The sequence below is a fragment of the Apium graveolens genome, chromosome 8 (assembly GCF_009905375.1).
Source record: "Apium graveolens cultivar Ventura chromosome 8, ASM990537v1, whole genome shotgun sequence".
Lineage (NCBI taxonomy): Eukaryota > Viridiplantae > Streptophyta > Magnoliopsida > Apiales > Apiaceae > Apium > Apium graveolens.
Genome location: NC_133654.1, coordinates 14207011 through 14221266, shown reverse-complemented (window position 1 = coordinate 14221266; position 14256 = coordinate 14207011). Strand labels below are relative to the sequence as shown.

General features: G+C 33.1%; 1 protein-coding gene across 1 annotated transcript; it reads right to left on the bottom strand.

The window, feature by feature from the left end:
* Window positions 1-1542: 1542 nt before the first annotated feature.
* Window positions 1543-14123, bottom strand: LOC141678715 (protein FIP1-like). Its single transcript, XM_074485081.1, has 14 exons — window positions 13830-14123; window positions 11879-11970; window positions 11644-11748; window positions 10478-10527; window positions 9450-9516; window positions 8584-8656; window positions 7461-7516; window positions 6578-6674; window positions 5749-5833; window positions 4916-4978; window positions 4625-4684; window positions 3525-3617; window positions 1958-2020; window positions 1543-1870 (listed from the first exon to the last, which is right to left on the bottom strand). The coding sequence occupies exons 1-14, from the start codon at window positions 13883-13885 to the stop codon at window positions 1766-1768; spliced, it is 1065 nt and encodes a 354-aa protein (XP_074341182.1). The 5' UTR covers window positions 13886-14123; the 3' UTR covers window positions 1543-1765.
* Between the last annotated feature and the right edge of the window lie 133 nt (window positions 14124-14256).

Sequence of the window (14256 nt, the reverse complement as noted above, 5' to 3'; positions counted from 1 at the left end):
CAAACCGATCAAAATTACGATTCCGGTTCACTTCTTAACTAATTCGGGTCCTGTTCAGTTCTTGTTTTTCTAGAAATTTCGGTTCTCAGTTTGGTTCTTAACATACTACAACCGTAAGAACCGAACCGTATATAAATGAATAAATACAAAAAAAATATAAATATATGTATATATATTAGGTATTATGTTTTCTTATTTATAATATTATATTAAATTTTAACAAAAATATGGTTTTTATTGTATTGCTTGTTTTTTTAAATATATATGGAGTTTTGAATATTTTTATAAATATTTTACTTCTTAAATATTAGAAAGTAATCGAATTAAAAACGATTCATCACTAATAAAAATCTTCTTTTACAAAGTTACCCTTAATAAATAATCAAAACTAGTCATAAATAATTATGAAATAATATATCAATTCGATTCGAAACCGAACTGAACCGAAATTTGCAGCTCAGTTCCAGTTCCGGTCAGTTCTTACAAATAAATGGATCCCGTTTGATTCTTGAAATATTCCTATTTTACTTCTCGGTTTTTTCGGTTCCGGTTCGGTCCGGTCCAATTCTGACCGTTGCTCACCCCTACTGTTAATAATATATGGCCAGTACATAAATGGGAATATGGGATCTTTCTCCGGCTCGTAAACTTTACGAGATTATGTTTGAATGTTTGACAAGTTTTTGTCAAAGACCAGCGCAAAGCCTAAAATGGCATAACCAAATAATTGTTTTGCCAATGATGGATTGCGTGCTAAAGGTTGGTGTACAAATTTCATTTAATTAAAAAATGACAATAAAAAGAAGAAACATTTGATCACTACATCTTACTAACAGTATACTTGGAAAAAAAAGCATCGTTCTTGTAATAAGCTGCTATCAGAAAATTCAAACAAGAACAATTCTAGTTGTCTTATCAATTGTTTATAGGCCTAGTGATGAATTGACTGTGGGTTCTAAAATTCTTACTCGCTTAGTGAACCTTGTTCTATGAAAGTACAGAACAATGTCAATGTAAAAAGTGTAAAGTCCGGGTCACTGTCATGGTTTGTCTGACTTAAAATTATTTTAATTAATCTGCTTTAATAAAATAAACAAAATAAGTATCTGCATCATTTTAATCCGACTTTATATATAGTAGATATTTTTTTATGAATTACATAATTATTGACAAACTAAGAAAGAAATAAAGAAAAGGTTTTTACCTGCCCCCATCAAGACTGTTTCTTTTTGACATCAACCTACATCAGACTGTTAGCTCTCCAAATAAGGCAGATGAGAGAAGCAATTAACACCAAAGAAAAAATGATACAGATTATTACCTAACTAATCTTCTGCAAGGGCTAAAAGGGGTTGTATGTAATGTTTCTTATTTATTTATTCATGGCTATTCTAAAATGCTAAAACAATCTGCCCTTCTGTAGGGAACATTACGGAAACAGCTCAACCATGTTCTAATTTCGGCAGCATCAGGATTTTCTGATTTTTTATATATCATCCTGGACATGTTTGCCACGCAATATCATAGCTGTAAGGTTGTAGGGAACATGAATCTGGTGATTGAATATTAAATGAAATTTTCTACACATGAGTCCACTTAAGCTGTACAATGTACTATTTACCATACTATTGTCCCCTCTCTTTAGTATTGATGTTTTTTTTCAATTTCGAATAACTCTAACAATGACAAGAAAATGGGTGAACTTGAAAAGAAACAGAAAACTTTACATGGAACAAACATTTCATAATAATCAACTACATACAAGCTATGTCGGCTCTACAAATTCATCCTTGGTTTTCTTTTTTGTTCTCAATATCTTCTTTTGGAGCTCCATATTGGACATTCGTTCAACCTCCAGTGCTCGCTCAAGCTTTTTCAAGTGTAATAAACGAGTAAAGGATGAGACGATTGGCAGACAGTATCGTATTGAGTAAGAAATAAGGAGAAACATACATACCTTTGCTGCCCTTGCACTCCATTCTGCTAATATGCTTCTCAGCCTCTCATTCTCCTCAACATACTGTTTAAAGAAAACACCAAGAACACATACAGAAACATCAGAGACTACGAGCAGAAATGCAAGAACTCAAAATTTTCCAGCATATTGTCAAATTAATAATTGAAAGTTCAAACATGACTATGATAATTACAACCATACACATACAGATACAATACACATCATGTATACTGCCCATAGATATATTCTATAAAGTGTAAGATTTCGAGTCAGATCGGGTCTGCACTAGCACAACTTAAAACTACTGAAATACTAATCCTTTCCACCAAAAACAATACAACAAACTTTTTCTGGATGACTTAATCTTCAATACAAGATCAACACATCATTAAAACAAAAGAAAACTCTATCTATGAAAACAAAAGAATTACATAATACAACAAATTCATGCTAATCTGAGGTTGTATTTTGTATTGCTTATGAGTTATGATGCAACTTGGCTTTTCTAGACTAGGATAGGGACCAGGTTCACTAGGAAAATTAACACATCGGAACATTATACACCAATAAAAAATATGCCAATCGCGTCCGGATGTAGAAAACCTAACAACAAGAACTAGGAAACAAGAATATGTCAAATTTATGCAGAGGAAATATTAAAATGCAATTGCGGAGATTGATGGGGTCATGAGCTGGGAGTTGCTGCACTTGTCAATGATGAAAATAAAAGCTGCTGCACTAACAAATGATGCATGTGGAGTTGCTAATTTGCATGCAGGGGAAGAACATAGCACTGATATGAGGGGACATGGTCAGTTAAAATGCTTGCTTCATTGCAATCAGTATATAATTAGTCTCCATGTATTTCGATGCACAAACAGCTGTTATGCTTATTCGTAAGGTATATTGTTCAAAGAGTCTTGCAGATATACCAAATAAGGACAGAGTTATAGTGACGTGTATATGAATACTGTTATATTGCATTAGGGTTTTTAAGTCTAAGCCTATTGTATTAACTTAAGTTACGCTAATTTGATACAAGTTCTGCTTATGATTAGGCTAATGGTGGTGTATTCAATATATTTAATGAATTAATAATAATCCATGTATTATAGGTTGACGCCTGACGGGGGTGCATTCAGCTATAGTTTATATTTTTTTCAGGTTGGCCCTTGTGGCAACATTTAAGGCATGCTGAGTGATTGTCACACTACTTGACTGGTTATCTAATTATTGAGGCAGTGATATTTTGGTTCTTTGTGATTGGTGGTGCTACATTGTTTAGCTGGTGCACAATTTGTTAATTGATGTGGTAAACCAGGCCACTTTTCTCTGTTATTTTATGTAATTGACCTCCCTCAACCCCTCACCCCACCCTGAATTTTTTTTTGAATTTTTGACTTTACTTCATTAAAAGAATAACCCCAGCGATGCCCGTTCACCATAAAAAAGGGTCAATCTGAAGGATCCAGTTGTAAATTATTAAGATAATGAGTAAAACTATACAACAGCATAACGCCACAGACCAGCCTCCATATAATAGATCTCAGATCTTTGAGAAACATACCTGGTTGTTGGTCGTGTAAAACCGTTGTATCTCTGAGTCTCTCTCAGCAATTAAAGATCGAGCAAGGGTCAACTCAGATTGTGACTGATTCATCTGAAACATGAGAATACACAAATCAATAACAAATAAAACCTCAGAGGCTCAGACCTACTAATGATAGAATACCCACAGTTATCCACTGCAGGCCTCGCAGAAGTCTTTGCATGTATTCGAGTACAACTTGAGATTTCCAGTCATATGTTTTACATTAATTATTATGTCTACAGTTGCAAAGGTAGAGAGATATCTTTTATCGGTTTCATACAGGTCCGTGCCCAATGCTAAAAAAAATTAGGGTCACTCTAAATACTGGTCTGTAAATTTGCTGGTGCTGTATTGGGACATCAATATGAGAGGACAAGCAGAAATGTCCAGCAACTCAAAATAAAAGATGTTTTAATTGGGTGCGGCATTTATCACGTGTGTCTGAGTGAGGTCCGTAATTTATACTTCATTTACTAAGGTTTATACAGAATCGCCAATGGTTCACTTCTTAAATTGTAAGAATTTTGACTTGGGAGATCCCTTAATCACATGTCTTCTTTAGTTTATTGCCATTCACCACCCACTATTAATCTAATTTGAGCTTTCCTTTTTTCAGGTATACAATCTCTTCATATTTTAATTTGATAACAAAAAAGGTCTCATTGTATTGAAAGTTGACTGGGTGGCTGATGAGCCGAATTTTTTCATTCTTCATGTTTTTTTGAACTTTTATGAAACCTAAATCGCTTGTACCGCATTATACTTTTACTGACTTCTAAATTTCAATTACATTTCAGTGTCGTACAAGAACTGCTGAATTTATTCCACTCTCTAAAATTTCAGCCGTAGCAGACAGAAATAGGTTCCAATTAGTAAACTAATACAAGTATGTGACATCTAAACGGATCATAAATTCTTTACCAAAGCAGCCTTAAAAGCAATACTATGTAAAAAAGATTACAGAAATGTAGAATAGCATTGAATTTGAAAAAGCAAAAACAATTGTCCAGTGTCTTAAAATTGTTTTAAAGAACATCAGGAACAATTTAACAAGTACCAGAAATCAGTAGTATTACCTCAGCTGAAAGTGTTCTGAGTTCTTGATCACGAACTGCTAACAGATGGGCGAGATCAACCTGCATATGGCATAAAGTGGACACACATTTGTAATATATGACACCACTATGGTTCACTTATTAAAATTCTTAAAGGCATTTGATAATAACGAATATTCCACTTTTGAGAGATAAGCAATAGAAAAAGCAGTTTTAATGCAAATTTAACTTAAACAAACAAATGTTTGATCAATCAATAATTCTATCTTAAAATTGAAGCTGCCAGCAAGGCAGCCAAGAATTGTCAGTTACCTGAGGTGTAATCCCGTCACTAGACTTTTCATATTTACTTAAGCATTCTTGCAGTCGTAGAATCTGCAAAAAAAACATAGTAAAATCAGCCAAAAAGATATGCATAAGGTAATTTTAAGATGCACTCAATAATTTTGTGATGGAGCTTCACCAAGTTCAAAAAGATACTACACTAGTATATATATATATGGTTAGAATTAAATTAGAACTTTATTCTAAGTAAGAACTTACAAGAATATCAACCTTAGATCCGCTAATATCTATTCGTTCTGCTATAGTGTGTAATGTGGTTAGTTCTGCTGTTGAGATCATATTTATTTGTTCTGCTACAGTGTACAATGTAGTTATTTCTGCTGTTGGGCATTTATTCGTTCTGCTACAGTGAATAATGTGGTTAGTTCCGCTGCTGGACATGATGCTTTTTTCTGTGTTGTTAAAAATGGTACTTCTGCAACAAAATGTGTTTTTTTAAATACTTAATATTTTGAAAAAATAAACTGAGTTCTTTAACACAATTTGTTTTTCACTCTTATAAAACATAAAAAAACAATAATATATAAGAAAAATATAATAATAAATTATAATATAATGTTTTATTGTTTTTTAAAGAAACAAGTTATCATGTTCTGCAGAAGACTTTATAAATCAGTTCTAAGGTTCTAACACCAATGTGGATTTGAGCGGAACCTAAACCTGTATAGAGTATCTAATAAATTATATAAAATAACAACACAATGTATCAATTTAATCTAATCTACGTCCTAATAATGTAATATTTATAGGAATGCTAATTGACCAGATAAATGAGCACCACTAAAATCACACTATTATACCTCCTCACTAAGAAAGTGAATGTTTTCTCGCTGATACTGCAACAGAGCCATCTGCTGATCAGACAGTCGGCTGCCATCCTGATACCTGTAACAAAGATCAGTCCTTAGTCGCTATTTACATACATTTTGAAGCAGTGGCATGTATCAAATTATTTACTTAGTTATCCTTTACTAATAGTGATATACGTACTTTTTTGGTTCAAATACTACCAACATCAAAAAATGAGCAAAGCATCTAATTTAAATCAAAGAGTAACAAAAAATAACATATAAATTGTTCGGCAAGGTATATTAAGTTAATATCTCTGAAGTAAACTAAAATTTGCTTATATTGGTTACAACAAGTCAACAGCTACTAACATGGACAAAAACATTTTAACCTGATAAAAGAAGAACATCCATTAGCAAAAAGTTACATTCTCAAGGAACAGATAACAATCGTAACATTTTCAGAGTTGTGAGGAAGAAAAAAAACGTGTTAATGGAAAGAATTTTGGAAATTTGAGAAGGAATATATAAGAGCTATAAATTTTTCTACTATCTTTTTCCACAGATTCGAAAATTACAGTTATGATCAGATCTCTTATAATTGATAATTCTTATCCGTGATTCTATTAATTTTGTGTATCTTTGATATGAGTAAAACAATGTTGTGACCGCTTAAATTGAGACAAAACAACCATGAATGAGATCTGATTTATGAAAATGCTGATCTCAACCAGCTCATAGGATCAAAAAAAAGAGGAAAAGATAAATAGGACAACTGACAAACTTTCATTACAAACATAAAAGAAACTTAAAAACATAATTGCACAGATATATCACAAACCTTAATCCTTCCAAAGAGCTAGATGGTTGGAGTGGAGAATACAATGACTTCAACACATCTGGCTGAGAGTCCAATGAATTGTACTGGTGGACATAACCTACAAAGAAACCCCCACTAAATTTAGATAGCAAGAAATTATATTGAGTACTGTAACAAGTAAAAAGTCAAAAAAAATCGGGAAATGGTCAACGAATCCAAGTGTCACATGCTTCAGGGGCCATTGACCATGACTCCGTAAGAGGGTAACAACTTAATACTACACAACTAAAACTTGTTCCAACTCGCAGTATCATGGATAACCAACATAAGATGCCTCGTCAGATGTCAATACAATCAGTATGTGATATAATATGATATCAGAAGCAATTCGGGATGGATATTAGCTGACCTTTTAAAGATGAAAGAAAAGATTGAGAGACTATCAATTCACAAGAAGATTAGACATATTATTTTGTTTTAATATTAAAAATTCCATTCCCAGAAATGACTAAGGACGCTATCGTAACAAAAAGGATCAGCCATTAAGTATTTACCACAACTCCAAAATTCTCTTCAATCATAATTCCTAAAAGATTTACAAAGCACCTATAACTTTACCAGGATCAAACCTGCAACATAGTTACATAAGAATTCAAGTGTCACAGTCACAGGATTAATTCTGCTTCACTTTCTTTCTGTTCAGTCATGTTAACTTCACTCCCTAATCTGTCAAGAGGTTTTTACTTTAATTGAAAAACTTATCAACCACGTCTCTATATACCTATTAGAGCACTTGACAAATATACTAAATACATTTTTAAAATAACACATAACTAGATAAGAATATCACAGGACAAAATGCAGATGTGGTACATTTCTCCAAGGTAGGTAAGCACACACTCACCAATGTATAAACTCATGAAAAAGCCAGCAAAAATTACTTCAACAAGCATAATGATCCTGCAAAGTTGAGGTTATAGCAAGTTCAAATAATGTAGAAGTAAATGATTAATCAGTGTAGACAAATGAAGAATACAAAGCAGCTGCTTAATGACATTAATAACAGATAAAAAACACATACAATAGAAAGATGAGCTGAAATTGGTCAATGCAGCAATGCCAGGACAAACAAGGTAAGTAGGTAACAAAGATATTGTGGAACTCTTTATGCTCTGGAAAAAAATTTATATCTATTTTTCATAACCCAAATTTCTAGAGCAATTTTAAACACAATAGTTAAGTCTCGGCTCTTAATAGTCTTAAAGACAGGTCTTTGCATTAAATTTTCAGATAATCAGCCATGACCTTAGTGAAATTGTAATCCGCAGGCGCCATGATTACAATTTCTTTAATATCTACTCATGCAAGCTGGGTGACTGGGTCCCTGGGTGGAGTCGTCAAAGCATTTCATATAGTAGTTAGGTTCCTAGATGAACCTTTGTCTAAATAGTCTAGTATTGGGGAACACTGATTATTCTACTGATCATAGCCAGTGTGCCATTTATATACTAAGTATCGCAAGAATCCAATGCAACTGCAGCTAAAAGAGCAATCTGCATGAATCAAGAGTCTATTATGCAGGCAGACAGCAGCAGCAGCAACCATTTACAAACTGTGTTTATCCTGCTTCTAGTACATTTCATGTGAAACAATAACAGAATTTTAAAACATATATTTTTAAAGAATAGAAAGTAATCAACAGTTTTCAAATTTTGTAACAGCATAATAATTGGGCAAAGCTCTGCAAAATTTAACACTAAAAAAATACATTTGCTGCATTTATATATAAATATCTACTATATGCTTCACTATTCACCAATACATGAGCTATTGGAATTACTCACTATTACATAGCCAAAGAAATTATTTACTGCATTAATTCACGTAAGATTGGGTGGTGAAGAATACAAGACTGAAAATCACCCAGACCAAAAAAAACATCCAAGTGGATCAAATCCGATCATTTAGACTCTGCACAGCCATTTAATTAAAAATAATAAAAATAAAAATTATATGCACGGCATTACCTCAGCAATGTGGACATGGACAAAATGCCAATGTATGGTTTCCAAACCAAAACAAGTAGCATTGCAGCAGTTCCTGGGAAAAAAGCCAAATTAATGAAATTATTATTATTATTTTGAAAAAATGATAGTGTTATTATGACGAACAAAACAGTACATAGCTGTAATATAAGGATTATAAACAACAGAAAAAGATGCATATAAAAAAGGACAACAAAATAAACTAAGATTTTGTCAAGTAATAACAGCTGGTGAAAATTTGAGGTGACAAGCAGAGAAATTTCAAATGCTGCTAAGCAAATATCCGGGAAATTGATGTTGGTGATGAGTGATTTAACATATATGTGTGTGTGTGTGTTGCATGTGGTATTTTTAGACGAGGGGTTTTAAACTTTAATTAAAAAAGGTGGAAAAGATAATGTGTTTTTGCTAAAAAAAAGGTACTTAATTGATTAATATCCATGTTTCAAAAAGGTACTTAATTGATATAGTATCTACAGGAAATTGATGTTGGTGATGAGTGATTTAGCATTTATATATGTGTGTTTGTGTGTGTGTGTGTTTGTTGCATGTGGTATTTTTAGATGAGGGGTTTTAGACTTTAATTAAAAAAAAGTGGAAAAAATAATGTGTTTTTGCTAAAAAAAAGGTACTTAATTGATTAGCTATGAATTATTATTATTACTGATATCATTATTTTATTTAGTATTTATTTAATTAAATAGATTGACAGATTAAAACCAAACCAACAAACTTTTAATGTTTCGCCTTTAATCCTGACAAAAAAAAAATGTTTTGCCTTTAGTAGTATAGACATGTCTTAATTAACAACTCATAAGGGTGCAATGAAAGAACAAAATTTCCAATACCATATGCTGTAGATGCAAATGGTAGGCGAACTATATGCTTCAACTTCTGGCTGAATATATAGTAACCCTACAAACCATAGCAGGTGTCAGGAGTCTAAAAATCAATAAAAAAAATGAGGGGAAAAATTTTGAGATACTGTAACAGAAGTTGCAAGAAATTATGACCATTTATTGGTTTAGGCAATTAATAACTTTGTATAAATTTACTTTTCTTTCCTTCAAATTTATCTGTGTGACTGACTTGTTGGTTGACCATACCCCATTATGGGGTACAGACTACAGAATCAGGGTCCACTGCGATCTCTCATGCGGAGATTAAAACACTCAAGCTGGTTATTTACAGCCCCTGCTGCATTGTTGTACAATATTAGCAAGGAAGTATTGTGCCATTCACTACAGGGATGGTTTGTCAAAAGAGAGAAGTAGATATTTTAGTTTTTTATCTCTCCCGTCACAAAGTTGCATAATATTGAGTTTGCACAGTGTATACAATTCATTTTTTAATAATAATGGGTGGATTTCAGATTGGTTTGAATGTCATGTTGCTTCAGTCAGTAATTAAAATATTATATTGCTTCAGTATAGCCTTGAAACACAACTACATTATTTTTACTTTTCTGGCGTGCCTCATGCACCTATTTTTAGATGCACATGCACAAACTTGTAAGAATGATAATTTTATACACAATGCTTGTGACATCCTGTTGTGTACTTGGTGAGTCATGAAAGTCAAACCAAACATGTTACGGTTCAAAGGCAAGCAACAAAATAAGCCAAGAAATCTCAGATTCTAACATCTTGAATCTCGGTTTATCTTAATTTTTTTCAACTTCATAGAGGAGTAAGCCAGACTATCTACCATCCTCTACTGACACCAGAAAAATGCTTATTAGTATTACAAAGAAATTCATTGTCTACTAAACGTACTGCAACTCTTATACATAATAGGATCAGAATACAGCTATGTGAATACTTAGTTAAAAATAAGAAGAAATTAAGTAACAACTAATAAAAGTTTAAATGATAACCTGTAATCTTATCTTTTGGACTTGATAAACCATATATTGCTGAAAGATCCCTGAAAAGGGGGTTAAACCAGTAATTAGTAAATCAGAATGACCAAATAGCAACATATCAGTTCAAACTTGAGGGAAAGTGATGAGTATAAGATGTAAATGGTTGAGCTTTCATGCACATCAACAATCGGTCAAATAGAAAGTGTAGGGGAATGTTGCAGAAATTAAGCATAAGATGACTTTTACTTCTACATATATAACATCAAAAATTAACAGTTGTCTTCGCAAACTCTATTCACAGTAGTCTTAGTGGAACATTTTCGTGACATTGACACGGGCATTATAAGGTTAATCTAAATTCATTGTTCATCTTTCTTTAACAGAATTAACGAAAAAATGTTTGGGATTTTTGCCCTACATGCTGCAACTTTGGTGCAGAGATTTCAACTAATTTCCAAGAAAAGTGGCAACAGAACATTACAAACTAGGATTTTTCACACACACACACACATATATATAATCAAAGTTCTGCAGACCAAAAGTCATTTTCCTTCTAAGTTGTACATTCTGCAAGATATTGTACTCTTTCTACACAACCATGCAAACAAACATTAACCAAGAACTGTTAAAAACCAAGTTTATAGTCTTGGTAGAATTTAAACACTATTTCAAAAAAACGTATTAGCCCTGGTTAGAATTTTTGTACATGTTCAGTCCAGGACTGTTTAAAATCCTGAATCCACCCTGATTCATAATGATTTTCTAAAGGTTCTAAAGGTTTTTACTATGTTTTTACTTTGATCACCTTAGCATAGTAGTCCAGGACACTACTATGTTTTAAAGGTGATCAAAGTTTATTGTGTCTCAGAAAAGGTTCTAAAGATGATCAAAGTAAAAACACAATAAATCTGGTCCACAGGGACAATACCATGTAATCTAATTATTTAAATATTTAAGGGCACACTATATAATGATAAAATTAACACATAGTCTATATGTGGTGATTAAATTAATGCCTGGATACACAACACATGCTACAATAATATACGCCTCGGTCATTAACTTAAAAACAGATACGGGAATCAGAATTTTTATTACGGAATAGAATTGACATATGCAGAAATAACAAAGTCAAAATAAATTAAAACATGTAGAAGATGGATGAGTTGGAAGAAAACCTGTGATGAATAAAAGTGCAACACTGCTACTGCATAGCAACGGTGATTCAAATTCTTTTATATGGTGAAATATCCATGGTCCCCCCACAGCCAAAGCAGCATAACCTACCTAGAATTGAAAGAAACAATTTTGTGCACAAGCAAAAAGAAGTTCAATATTTACACAGATTTAAATATATCTTGAGCAATGCGTCATGGAGGTGAATTTAAATACAAATATGGAAAATCATTGTACTTGCCAGTACAAGACAGTAGAAAACACTTCCGACAATGTTTGTAGGCTTGCGATGACCAAATAAAGGAGCTTCATGCAGTATATCAAGAAACCTGAAGATGCATTTCACACCAGCATTAGAGGTCTAGACCATGATTGAGGAGACAAAAACATAGATGTGATTAGTCAGTAATGCTAAGGTGAAGAGAGCATAATGAGTAGATGAATATCTTTTAGTAAGGAAAGTTCTGCCAAGGCTAGAATCTCAAAGAGAAGATTCACTTTCCAGAAATCGGAATTGCTTGTTGCGGCACCCACATCTCACTTCAGATTTAAGTAAGCTGCTACATACATATATTTTGTTACATGTATGTATATCAATATTCAACTCTATTACCATGTATATGAAATAACTTTACCCCTAAACAAATGTTGAAGTTCATGTCATAAAAAAATTGCATCATATCTTACTTCCAAAAGCTAACATTTGGTGGAAACTGGTAGGCACAAAAGGTATGGACATTATTACATTTTAACTATAACTGTCAGAGGTGACTTGTGAGTACACGAGAAGTGCTGGTAAAGTATTTTCCCCCAATGCTCTTGCCTACAAGTAACTTATTAAATGTAGCCCAACTATTGTGATAAACTTTAAGTGTGGCGAATGTGATACTTCTTTTGCATCCAAACATTTCAGTTGGATTTTTAATGTAAAAAAATGGTTCACGTTTACTATAATGTGTGTCTACTAAAGACAAATTATTAATTGGGTATGCGTAAGCTAGGATAACACAAGCTGCTTGAAGAACAGGTCTTTGAACAATGCAATCAGCCTTACTAACATGATTTTCAGACTGATTACAGAAGTTTCTTGAAAACCCAACTAAAAAAATAAGTTATAAGATGCAGAAAGTGCCACTTCTCGCAGAACAATAGACATATTTCATGTATATTGTTTAGAAATATACAGCAACATATAACAACTACGATTGACCCTAACTAGCTAATAATATTAATTATGTCATCATGATCTAATTATGTCGACGCCTTTAAGCTTGGAGTTCCAAACGAAATTGGGAATAGTTACAGTGCTAGAGTATACATTTACAAGTTTGACACTCAAGCAAAGTATTCAAATGGCAATCCATCTCCCCTGGCAGCCTAACTGGCCTAAAATACATCAGAAACTATCCTCTACAACATACAAAATACATAATATACTTCTTAAGAAATGTCATTTGAAAAATCATAAGTGTATCATAATGCTTTGAATACTTCACGAAATAATATATTCAATATGATCATGCTTCGCATAGGCATCAGCAGGCAGCAGCGTCGACCACTAATAATATCCGTAACCAGTAACACTTGTAGATGCTATATACTACATTTTTCATCCTACACCGCCAAAACTTACATAAATACATAAAAAGCAAACAACATAGTGTTTGCCTTCCAAATGTACTGATTCAATCCAAATATCGCAAGTTCCGTGATGAGCAGTATTATAACAAACTATCTATTATTCAATTTTAATACTTCAGTTCAATAATCTCTTGCAATTCAAATCAAATCGCCGAAGCTACTACTCTCTCATACACAACTACTCTCTGGACTTAATTGCACCAAATTCGGTAAATCAATTGAGATATTTAAAGCCAAAAACAGCAAGCTAACTGAGCTAATCCTCGAAAAACGCAAAGAAATGATATCTAAAAAACACTTCCACCTTATGCACTATACATAACCATTGATACAATTACATATACATTCTAAAACTGAAAGGGGGAGAGAGAGAGAGAGAGAGAGAGAGAGAGAGAGAGAGGAGAGAGAGAGAGAGAGATAGAGAGAGAGAGGGAGAGGGAGAGGGAGCGGGAGCGGAGAGAGAGAGAGAGAGAGAGGAGATAGGGAGAGGGAGGGAGGGAGAGAGGAGATAGGGAGAGGGAGGGAGGGAGGGAGAGAGAGGTATTACAGATCGTTTTCTTCAGGCGAAATAGAGGAGGAAGAAGCGTGTCTATCAGACGACATCGTATTGAATATGTACACACACGGTGTGTGTTAATATATAGGGGTTTAGGTTCTCCAAGTTGAAATGTTTTCAGTTTGAGATCATCTCTTTAGCACAATACAGATTAATTTCAGCAGATTGCTAAGTTGAAACACTCTAATAGTCACTCGTACTCTAGACTGTGTGTATGTATATATGGGATTCTGTATGTATAAGTAAGGATTATACAAGCCAGCTTAAGATCAACTAATGAAACTCAGGACATGTCCTCACCTTTTGTTTGTTTGGTTTGGACTCTCGAGAACATGGAGTAAAAATTAGAAAATTACAACATATATTTAATTTAAATTGAAGTAAATTACAACATCTCGCATGAAAATATTTTCATTTT

What these genes read in the sequence shown, in the direction of transcription:
- LOC141678715 (XM_074485081.1), bottom strand. Translation starts at nt 13,885, where the DNA reads ATGTCGTCTGATAGACACGCTTCTTCCTCCTCTATTTCGCCTGAAGAA. An exon ending in TCAGAACACTTTCAGCTGAG is followed by an intron (nt 3,618 to 4,624) that starts GTAATACTACTG and finishes CTCATGTTTCAG; the next exon opens with ATGAATCAGTCACAATCTGA. An exon ending in TTTACACGACCAACAACCAG is followed by an intron (nt 2,021 to 3,524) that starts GTATGTTTCTCA and finishes TTCTTTAAACAG; the next exon opens with TATGTTGAGGAGAATGAGAG.